We start from the raw sequence: 12397 nt of genomic DNA, 5'->3' as shown, positions 1-12397 counted from the left end.
AAAGGAACAGTAATAATGATCTATTAGATGTCTAAATCTTAGGTAAAATGAATTAGGATTTTTATTGTCCTTCATCTAGTTAGAGATTTAGGCTTTGATCTCTCGCTAGCCTATGTCTTGCACTGGTCTAGTATTAGAATGAAAGATGTTCTAGGCAAATAAAAAGAAGACAAATCTAGATCTATATCCCATTGATTCAAATGTACATAATATTTGAGTGCATTTGGTTGATAGATTTAGTACTGGTATCTATTGTTATTGGTAGTAATGAAAAGCGCAATAATTTTCACTTTTTTTCTGACTAAAAAACCAGGTAAAAATAATAATATAATCAATGATTCATCATCTTTTATTGACTGTTTTATCACATTTCTTTTTGAAAATGCTGTAAATAGTCTAAATATGCTGTTTCAACAGTAATACAAAGAACAAAATCTAAATTTAGGTCTCAAAAAATCAAAAGTTGGCATCCATTTTTTTTTCTGAGTGTCATATTATTTAGATTATAATTTGTATCTTATATTTAGTATTAGAATGAAAGATGTTCTAGGCAAATAAAAAGAAGACAAATCTAGATCTATATCCCATTGATTCAAATGTACATAATATTTGAGTGCATTTGGTTGATAGATTTAGTACTGGTATCTATTGTTATTGGTAGTAATGAAAAGCGCAATAATTTTCACTTTTTTTCTGACTAAAAAACCAGGTAAAAATAATAATATAATCAATGATTCATCATCTTTTATTGACTGTTTTATCACATTTCTTTTTGAAAATGCTGTAAATAGTCTAAATATGCTGTTTCAACAGTAATACAAAGAACAAAATCTAAATTTAGATCTCAAAAAATCAAAAGTTGGCATCCATTTTTTTTTCTGAGTGTCATATTATTTAGATTATAATTTGTATCTTATATTTAAATAGAAAGATGTTTACATTTTCACATTCTCCATTCATTTACCTTTACTTTGATACCAAATATGCTATTATAGCATCATTGGTACTTAAGCAATAAATTTTTGTTTTAGCCATATTTGGAACATTTTCTTTTTTTTTTTAAAAAAGTAGCATTTTTTTGAAAAAAAAACACAGCAGTCAAAGAGTTAATGAATAGAGCCTGTGTGTGGAAATTCCTAAAGATACTCAATATAAAGATTTTCTAGTCCTCTAGCCAATTTTAGTTGTTGTTTTTTTACTTTGAAAAATGATAAAGGTCAAACAAAAGTGTTCCCAGTGTGGCCAAACAGCTAATAACTCTTTTCCCAAAGATATATATAGTTCATCCATCATGGTTTGATGATGACCACTTTTGTCATCCAAGGGGCTGAAGGCTTTGCACTTGGGTTTTGTGTCTCCTTATGTTGCTGTGGAGGATGACAAAAAAATTATACAATATTATTGTAATTCCACTGTATATACAAGGGCCAAAAAGTGTATTGTTGGGAAAGAGATGTTTCATTTAAAAGTAGTGTGTGTATTGTTTGGGAGGCGTTACAATGAAGGCAAACTAGAAGGCTACAACTGATGGGCCTAAGAAGTTTTTATGCACACTGTATATTAGAGGGTTTCAACCATAGTGCAGCACTGGTATTTCCTCGTTACTTTAATTTATTGACATTTGGTCATTGATATTTTTATAAACATTAGTAATAGATGTGATTAGTTTATGGACTTTTTTTTTGTCACAATTACTTTAGTATTGTTTGTAATAAACTACTTAATTGTCACCATTACTTTATTTGCATCATAAGAAATAACATTACACTGCGCTCCTCTTTGTTTGGCACTTTTGGAGCTTAAAAGTGCTCTACTTCTTTTCATTGTGTCTGCCTCCTCTTTTTCTCAGTCTTCCTTCATTACCCATCACTCTGTCTCTTTATCTCCCTATGTCATCAGACAAGTCCATTAGCCGCAAACTGTGTCGGGTAAGGGGGGATAAAGAGATCCTGGTATTTGAGCTACTACAACACAGTACTTTGGCTCTAAGTTCCTCTAGGCCTGAGGATTGGCCACACCTAAATCACACACATCACATGAGAAGAGAGGAGCCCCCACTGTTTTATGATAGTAGCTTTGGCCTCACGGTAGAACACATCCTCCTCAGCTGCCTCAGATATCAGGACTTTAGAATAAAAATATTTTTGAAGAAACAATCTCAAAATACTGTTTGATTGCCATGATCTTGGGAAGGTGCTGGGCTTTGTCCAGAAGGTGGAGTTGACTGCTAGAATCTGAGCGAGTTAAATTGAGCAAAGTACTTATATCTATGTATAAATATTTACAACTTACTTTTATTAGCTTATTAAAATTGTTACTACTTGAATTGTATTTTTAATACTCAGTTATACAATGTGTAACTCTTAGCACTTACCTATATTCAATAGATAGGGTAAGTAATCCTGGAGGGCTAGCAAAAAGCATGGTTTGTGTAGCTAAGTGTTGTACTTGGCTACCTAACCAAGGGGACTCCACTTAGAATTGCAATGTAGACAATATGTCATTTGTCATCTCCAAGAAACCCCTCCTCCCCTATTACATGTCCACAAAAGAGTATGCTATAAAAAATATGTAATAGGCAACATTAGTTCTTCAATTATTCTAAGAATCTGAGTAGTTAACAATTAGGAGTCTATTATTAATGCAATTATTATTGCTTTTGCATCTTACTAATAGGGTAAGAAACTTCCCTTGAACTTTGAAGGCAGTGAAGGTTATGTAACAGATGAGGATGAAGGAGCTGAGCCTGAAAAGAAAAAGAACATTAAAAGAGTAAGTACTTCTCTAATATTCTAAAATTAGTGTAGTGATTAACACATTTTGTCTTTAGAGTAGACATATGGTACTGCACTGACCCAAGTCTAATCAACACTCAGAAACACTTAAGGTAAAGGCCAAAGTCAAATATGAGTGCATAAGAGTTTTGCTACTTGTAAATGACTCCATTCTAAATGCCTCAATTGAAGTGCACATTCAAAAGAGCTTGGCCATTTTCGCCAAGGCTTGCAACAAAATTTTGGCATTACTATCTATGTAAAAGACAGTTCTGCATCAACCTCCTCCAAATAAAATAGTCACTAAACCAGAATTCTCATAGATGGCCAAAAACTAGAAAATATAAGGAGGTTTGTTTTTTGGGAAGTTTCGTATCAGTAAATGCCATCATGATGAGGTAGACTCCTGCGTTACAGAGGCCAGTGCCACCTTTGTTCAGACTTAAGAACAAGTATGGGCACCTCTACAAAACTGAAAGATTATAGTGCTTCCCTCACTCTTAGATGCTCCAGAGTCCTGGCCACATCAAAAAGCTGAACTCCTTCTTCCTCTGGGGTCTAAGAAAGTTTGACCAACTACCAGATTTTGAGATCTTACAGCTGTCACAGAGAAACAGATTCCATGCCACAGCAAAATGCATGAATGTTATTTTTTTATATCAAGCTTGTGCTGGAAAGCACTCTCAAAGGGTCATCACATGCGTTATAAAGACACTCTCAAGGGGGTCAACACATGCAATATAAAGACACTCTCAAGAGTTCCCTCAAAGAATGTGAAATTGACATTCAGGACTGGAAAACTCTAGCTCTTGATTACTCCTCATAGTGTGAAGCCATGAATGTCTGTACTTTGAGATACAAGATATGGAGATGAGCCAACAGCAAGAACACAGATCTTCAAGCACATAGGAAATGAGATTGTCTTCATCTCTGATCATAAAGGAGTAGCTATTATTATTAATGTCTTAAGTTTACAACTCACATTGGGTTAAGTGTAGAGCTCTAAATAATTGGCCAACTAAGTATACATGCAACCCCAGCCAGATTAGGTGTAGGTCAGGTAGGGCTACTGCCCATGACCGAAACATTTTGGCAACGCCGTTTTGGTGCGAAGGTCATTTGGCGCGAGCCGTTTTGGCGCGAAATACATTATGTATGTTTATTGTATTATTTCTTTTAAAAGAATTATTCATATCTATGTTTTGCATGAGTGTTTGTGTTAAGACATATTTTTCACGTACTAAATGTAAATTTGTGTTTGTTTTTCACATCATTTTCTTTAATAAACATTTTGGCTTGTGTATGTGTGTTTATTAAGAGGCACACTTTTATTTTCAAAAAAGTTACTTTAAAATTAAAAAAAAAATGAAATGATGATAGACTAAAAATTGATGCAATTATTTGTTTACATTAACATTGGTTTATTTAATGACTGTATGGTATCTCCAGCTATACATACCAAACACTTGCTAATAATAAGTAAAAATATAATATATGTACCATGTTTCTCAAAATACTTTAAGTTAAGTATACATAGACACCATGGTTATTTGCCTAAGTCGCTGGAATTCAAGGGTTCATTAAAAAAAAGCTGCGTGCTTATTAAATTATCGTCAAATGATATCTCGCGCCAAAACGCCTTGCGCCAAAACGGCGGCGCCAAAATGTCACGTACCGGCCCATGACATCCACAAAACAGTGGTCCACAAAATAGACCAAAAAAAAATAATTTCTACTGGCCAAAAATGTTGAAAGGCATCAAATGAAACAGTAAGTAGACTTCTATTCAAGGTCAACACACAATTTCTAAAAAAGACATTGACAGAGAAATAGAAGAAATGTTTAATTTTGAATAAAAAAACAGATTGATCACCCTCTCAGGACTAATAGAAGAAATGTTTAATTTTGAAATAAAAAACAGATTGATTACCCTCTCAGGACTAATAGAAGAAATGTTTAATTTTGAATTAAAAAACAGATTGATCACCCGCTCAGGACTAATAGAAGAAACAGTGGAAGAACACTGGGTTGCAATTCTTTAAGTCTGGAAACTCATGCACAGATGTTTAATAAAAAGAAAAAAAAAAAGGATAACTCAGGGAACATGGGCAAAAAGTAGCATCAAACAGAAAATAAACCAGTGTCAAAACCAATGCAAATACAGATTACAATACTGGGAAGTTAACAAAGTGGTGAACAAGAGTGCTAGAGAAGACAAAGGATGCCTCATTCAAGAACTGACAGAAGAGCCAGAAGTAGCAGCTAGAAAAGGAAATATGAAAAGACTCTATGAGGTGACTATAATTCTATCTGCTCAGAAAAGCAGCAAAACAGACCTTAAAAACAAATAAGACAAAACACTGACTAGTGAAAAAAAACAAAGAGGATGGAACACAGACAACTCCAGATATTCCTCCTCTAGTTGAATTCTCAATGTCAACACTGGCACCCAACTAAAGAGGAAATAATGAAGGCCCTAAAAAATAAAAAATGGTAAAGCAGCTGGACCAGATGGAGAAGCATCCTGAAATAACAACAGAAATTTTGCATCCTCTCCTTCAAAAAATCTGGGAGCAAGAGATAATCCCAAGATACTAGAAAGTGGGTTATCTAGGAAACTGACAAAAAAAACAACAACTGGTGAGAATTCATACTTCTCTCGATTCCTTGCAAAGTCCTGACTTGCATCTTCCTGGGTAGGTTAAAACAGTGGTTCTCATACTGTGGTCTGTAAACACTGGAGATGACCAAACAAGGTCAGCAGAAAGAAAATTTTATACATTTAAAATAACTTTTTCGCTAAAAGCCAGTTTATCTGATCAGATAATTAGAATAATAATCATCTCGCCCCTCACTGCTGTTTAATATGGCTAATACGTGCAATTCTATGTTGACCTAAACAAAAGATTTGAAAACATTCTTCACTTAGATATTCCAGTCAAGGTATGGAACCCATTTGCACATGGACAAACTCAAATCCCTCTCAATCACATATGAATCCATACTAATGCAGGAGCAGCTTATTGAAATATCCACAAACAAGGAACTTAAATCAATGTTTAAACAAGAATAGCTGTAATTGAAAAATAGCTCACAAAGTTCGATTTGTTTTTAATAAATTGTATTTGATGTTAACAAATTACTGCATTCTTTGTGGAAATAATTGTATTTGCTATAAATTGTTGAAAAACTTGATGGAAAAAAATGTTTTGTTTTAATCCGGAAAATAATTAGGGGCTTATATATATATATATATATATATATATATATATATATATATATATGTGTGTGTGTGTGTGTATGTCCTAAAAAAGAATGATACATATCTATGTTTATGTGTGTTTTTGTTGATAAACATTAGATTTTGGATTTAAAATGTTGTGTGGGTTTTAATATTGTCCAAAAACAAAGTGAAACAATGATTGAAAAAAAATTATGCAATGTTTTATTTAATTTGTGTTACCTCCAATTAAATGTTATAATTTAAAAAAAGGAAAATTGATAAATGTTATCCTACTCACTTCTCAACACAATGGCCAAAACGGCTGTGTCAAAACATCATATATGTCACATTCAAGTTAGTGGAGTACTGACAACTGTGTTGAGCATAGACATTGTTTGCAAGTGTCACTATTGTTTTCTGTTTAATCAACATTTTCTTCTCTTCCCTTATAGGAAGGCTCTATAAAAAAACATAAGTTGACCAAAGATTTATCTGATCTTGTCTCCTATTGCGTTTCAAAAAGATTTGAGGATTTTCAAACTTCTCAACAAAATCGTAAGACATTTGTATTAAAACTTTATTAAACAATAAGTTTGATTCATATTGAAATATGATGGACTTTGTACTTTTTAATTGCTAGTCTTTCACAGACTAATGATTCCAGATGAATTTTTTGTAATTATTTAGCCATTAAAATAATTCTGATTATATTTTAATCATTTAGAAAAATGTTGGGAGCTAAATTCATTGAGTGAATCATATGCTTTGAAACTGGCTATGTCATGTCCTGAGGACTTTGTCAATCATAACAAAAAGTTTATCTCACGGATCTATCCCAATGGCATGAGAGTAGATTCCAGTAACTACAATCCTCAAGATCTCTGGAACTGTGGCTGTCATATGGGTGAGTGAATTCACACTTTCAATTTCAACTCTTGAGCAAGCCATTGTACATGTACACTTGTAAACTTCAGCAGATTAGAGTCATTTCTATTTGTTATTTGTGCTCATGCTCTATACTTACAATTTGGGCATCCTCCAGAATTTATTTCCTTTCCATCATCAGGTTATTGTCTGCATTTTTTAAAGCTGTCTTCCGAGACATCAGCAGCCATATTCATATACATATATATATATATAGAGAGAGAGATAGATAGATAGATATAGATATATATATATATATATAGATAGATAGATAGATATATATACATACACGTATTCTTCACTACAATGGATATCAAGCATGTCCTTGGAATTAATGGGCTTAATGCTTTGAACCAGGATTGGGTTGAATCTATTCTATTCAGCTACACTGGGTGAATAAAAGGAATAGCTACATTTTGAAAATAAAACTTTTTATTTGAGTAGTAATTTCTTAGACTTCATGCTAAACACATTTTTTAATAGAAATAATGTTAATTTGTATGTTTGAATGCAATAATATTAATATGTGTTCAATTAAACATCATACTTCCTTATTGTTCACAGTTGCACTTAACTATCAGACTGCTGGTTTAATGATGGATTTATATCATGGATGGTTTCAAAAGAATGGTGGATGTGGTTACATACTAAAGCCAGCCATCATGAGAGAGGAAATCGCTTATTTCAGTGCCAACACTAAAGATGTAATACCAGGTGTTTCCCCACAGATATTACATATCAAGGTTTGTTTGCTTACTTCTAGTATTCCCCATAAATGCTAGTCATTTATTATTTTTTTTTAGCTTATATTTCAATGGCAACACCTGACTACTGATACACATGAACACGAATAGTATAAATGATGAACAGATGGATAGATATTGTATGTATTATTTTAGCATTTTATTGTCTCTGTTAGGATTGAAACTGCAATTGGAAAGCTCAAAAGGCATAGAGCACCTGACTCTGATGGTTTTCCAGCAGTAGTTTTTAAAATGGCTGGTGCAAACCTCAATAAAAAGTTAACAGACTCTTCACTTTGTGGTGGGAAAAAGTATTATTCTGCCTGAACTTCTCATATCCCTGTACAAAAAGGGTGTCAAGTCTGACTTCTCCAATTACCATGGCATTACTTTACTCTCAGTGGTGTGAAAAACCCTTCTGAGAATTACTCCTTGACCAGCTGACCAAAACACCATAGTAGGCAATGTTCTTTCTGAGAGTCAGTGTGGTTTCAGGGCTGGTAAAGGTACATCAGACATGATTTTCATCTTGCATCAAAAAAATGCAGGGGACAGAACCTGCCTTATCAATCTCAACCAAAGCATTTGACACAGTGAGTTATGATGGTTTATTGAGGATTTTATCCTAGCTTGGATGCTCTAAGGTTCCTATCTATTTTCCATTGCAATCTTCTTTGGCGCAATGATTAGTCAATTTAGGCAAAGAATGCATGAAGGTAACTACATTTGACCACACTTTCAGTCAAGAGGGCAAAATTTAACCAAATAGGTTACAAAATGTCTTTTGACAAACTTCAAGGCCTTGACCATTCAATTGATGTATACAATTAATGCATATCCTTAATTCAAAATAGGAGATAAGATAATTTTTATTGGTCCAATCAAATGGAAATCCAGTTTGACTACAATTGACCACCTCAGTGTAACTGCTGTAACAATAACAATATAGATGCAAATATGAACAACATTCACACATAAAACACATACACACTCACAACCAGCGCTTTATGTATTAGACTTTTATGTACTTATCAATGACGACAAATGACCTTGTAACACTGACCGAAAGTGCGATAAAGGAGATTTAAAATCTTTCAGTTTTAATCCTAATGGAAATCAGACGACCACTTTGTTCAGATCTTGTGTAACAGTGGATTAATGGGTGCAAGTTGTCTTTAAGAGTCCTGTGTGTTTTGGATAGCCATCTTTCATGAAAAGGTTCTTCAAGAGATGGTAGCTGTGTTCAGTCTATTTAGTCTATATCTTTGTGCCAGTGAAATAATACAATAGCAGCAGGTGATGGCAAAGTTAATTAGACTGCTGAAGGTTGCTGTATAGAAAAAATTAATTATTGTTTTGTCAATTTTAAATTTTCTTAGCTTTCTAAGATAGAAAAGTTGTTGATGAATTTTGGTGTAAAGGTTTTGACAGTGTTCACTCCATTCCATTATCCATTACCATTGAAGGTTGTACCTAAGTATTTATATTCTTGCACTTGGTCTATGATTTGGTTGTTTATCTGAATTTCTGCAAGATGGTCTTTATGTTTCCTAAAATCTATTTTCATTTCTTTAGTTTTCTGAACATTTAAAATTAGAAAGTTGTCTATACACCATTGGTAAAAAGTGTTAATTGTTGAATGGTACAGATTTTCATCACCTGCAATAAGGCTGATGATTGCTGTGTTTACAGTTAATTTTATGATGGGAGTATCAGCTGATTGGCTCCAAATGTCATGGATGTAGATGGTATATAATACTGGTGACAGAACATGGAGGATTCAATTCCTTGGCACTCAGCATGGCACCTCCGTGGAAATGTTTAGTAGTGGAACTAGATAGGCTAAGAATGGGAAGTGAACAAGGTTCCGGCAGGATACCCTGGGTGAGCTTTTTTGTGTTTTTATCTCACTCAGAATGGGGATGGAACAAAAGTCTGCAACACAGTCCAAAAAGTCAGCCACAAAGAGGGTTGACATCAGTGTCCTGTTAGCTAAAGTGACACCCCATGGTTAGCGCTACCCTCAGCCACTTATAGCGAGTTGACCGATAACTGAGGCGCGGTGCACATCATACAGTCCCCTTACTTGGTCCATGACTGTCACTGATGGAGGCTCCCGGTCCAGGCCTGTTTATTTTTCCAACAGGATAATGGTGCCTTCAGCGCTGATTCCCTACTGGACTTTATCGAAGGTGACAACGCTGATGTAGCTACTGGTAGCTGTTAGGGAGCATGATGACCAAGTGGTAAATTGCTTGACTGAGGTGTCTTAAGTTTGAATTTAATGAAAGCCCTCTAATGGGTCCTTGACATATGTTGAGTAAGTAACGGGGTGATTGTTCGTTGTGCTGGCCACATGACACTCTCATTGAAACAGGTAAACAGATGAGCTTAACACCATAGATTGTAATGTTAGAAAGGGGTATCTTTAATCTTTGGCTGCTAGATAGTATTCAAATTAAAAAAATTTTTTTTTTAGATTATAAGTGGTCAGAATTTTCCAAAGCCAAAAGGATCAGCAGCTAAAGGAGATGTGACTGACCCCTATGTAACTATTGAAGTATTTGGTATACCAGCTGACTGTGCTGAGGAAAGAACAAAGACTGTACCACATAATGGTAGGTCACTTTTTACTTTTGAACATGATGGTAGGTCATTATTTACCTTCCATCATTATTGGAGGTCACTATTTACCTTCCAACATAATGGTTGGTCACTGTTTACTTTCCAACATAATGGTAAGTCACTGTTTACCTTTCAACATAATGGTAGGTCATTTTTACCTTCCAACATAATGGTAGGTCATTTTTACTTTCCTCCATAGTTGGGGCACATCTGACAGGACAGCTTTCTATATTCTGTTCAAGGCTGTTCCAAGACTATATCCTGTTCAGTCCTCATACCAATATTAGCTTCTTTTTTTTTTTCTGATCCTAGGCAAGTTCCTCCCAAGTATTTGTGTTTTCAAATTTTAAAAAGTTTTTAAATAAACATTTCAATTTTACTCATTTATTTTAATTGTGTGTGTGTTTGTTTTTACTGTTAAAGAATTTGTACACTTGATTTGTGATAGCCGACTTCCTTCATTTACCCCTTAGTCTGATGGACTTTTTGGGCACTACACATGATCTGTCAACTGTCTTTCTCCATTCCTCTCTGTCTTTTGCCATAGATTCTCTTTCATTGATGTAGTCAAGGGAGTTAATAAAGTAATATCTCCAAATCAAAATGATAGAATGACAAGGAAAATGATCAAAGTGAAATAAATGGAACTTAATTTAAGAATAAGGGCAAACAGGAAATGCCCTGCACATATGTATACATTTATCAAATACGGTAATATAATAACAAAGTGGTTCATTGAAGTGAATATTCACTGGTCACAGTGAATCACAAAACTAATAATGCTTAAATACTGTTCAAACTATAAATAGGCTTCAGGTTTGAGGAAAGAGAACTCATATATGTCATGGATACATTATTATTTATAAAATCTATTAACACTGTCATCTTCTTAACAAACCATATTTTGGCTAGCCTTAAGAATGTGTATTAAAAGTTTCATTTAATTAAACATACTTTGCCAGGTTATGGCGTAAAGCAATTACTAGACACTTGTTTTACCTAGAAATGTAAGCTAACGGCCAAAGCTACTGGAAATAATCTGTATGTGAGATAAATGTAAAGTTCCCCTTTCAGACCTTGCCATATAGTATGTGAGATAGTCTTATTAAATATATATATATATATGTATATCTGGCATTTTACGTCTCGGAGATGATCCTTTCCTTTTGCAACTTCTTGTGTGACTAAAGAGGCCAATCCTTGATACACAGCTGCAATCGCAGGTTGGGCATATGTGATCATCAGGCGCCTTTGCATTTTCACCCTTCTTTCTGCTTCTGTTGTGTATGGCATCTGCAATCTGAAACCCTTCCTTTATGCTCTCTCTCCATGTGGATCTATCCAGTGCTACTTTTTCTCAGCTGCTAGTGTGGATTTTGAAGAGCTTCATGTCGTGTTTGCATACATCTGTATAACGTTAAAGAGGGCAACCAGAAGCTCTCCTGCTTTTTTAATAAATTCGTCATACAGAATGTCTTGTGGAAGTCGACCTACTGGCATTCTACGAACATGGCCAAGGCGTCTGCTGCTGATAACAGAGCGGATGTCCTGGCATACTGCTCTTCGTAGCACTTCCTCATTGGTTATCTTATTTTGCCACCTTATTTTAAAGATCCGCCTTAGGCATCGGAGATGGAAGACATTCAATTTTTTTTCCTGCCATGGGTAGATTAACCATGTTTCACTTCCGTACAGCAAGGTGCTCAACACATAGGTCCAGTAGACTAGGGCTTTAGTATTTTTAGTCAGCAATATATTGTCTGCAACCGTGACATGGTGGCCATTGCTTTGGCTATCCTGTTGTTTATGTCTTTATCCAGTAGAGTATTGTTGGATATGATGGAGCCGAGATAGCAAAAGTGATCCACAATTTCTAGTGGTTGGCCATTAATGTTTACTTGAGGTGCAGTATTTGTGTTCTGGACTAGTATCTTAATCTTGCTTTGACTAATGTTTAAGCCAAACTACTGACAAGCAGCAGATAGTTTATCAACTAGGGACTGAAGCTGAATATCAGAATCAGCCACAATAGCTGCATCATCAGCATACAGGAGTTCCCTGATAAGTAACTTCCTAACCTTGGTTTTTGCCCGCAGCCTTGATACATT

General features: G+C 34.6%; 1 protein-coding gene across 5 annotated transcripts in view; it reads left to right on the top strand.

Annotated features, from left to right (window-relative positions):
* Positions 1-12397, top strand: part of LOC106074609 (inactive phospholipase C-like protein 2) — a 118195-nt gene that overhangs the window by 88929 nt on the left and 16869 nt on the right. For all 5 annotated transcript variants that reach the window (XM_056043284.1, XM_056043283.1, XM_056043285.1 and 2 more), the window contains 5 exons: positions 2677-2772; positions 6450-6552; positions 6722-6901; positions 7486-7664; positions 10144-10282. In XM_056043284.1, the coding sequence (XP_055899259.1) occupies positions 2677-2772; positions 6450-6552; positions 6722-6901; positions 7486-7664; positions 10144-10282 (697 nt within the window). The remainder of the gene's footprint in view (positions 1-2676; positions 2773-6449; positions 6553-6721; positions 6902-7485; positions 7665-10143; positions 10283-12397) is intronic.

Source organism: Biomphalaria glabrata, chromosome 10 (genome assembly GCF_947242115.1).
Source record: "Biomphalaria glabrata chromosome 10, xgBioGlab47.1, whole genome shotgun sequence".
Classification (NCBI taxonomy): domain Eukaryota; kingdom Metazoa; phylum Mollusca; class Gastropoda; family Planorbidae; genus Biomphalaria; species Biomphalaria glabrata.
The sequence above is the reverse complement of the archived record's forward strand: the minus strand, read 5'-3'. Positions and strand labels throughout refer to the sequence as shown.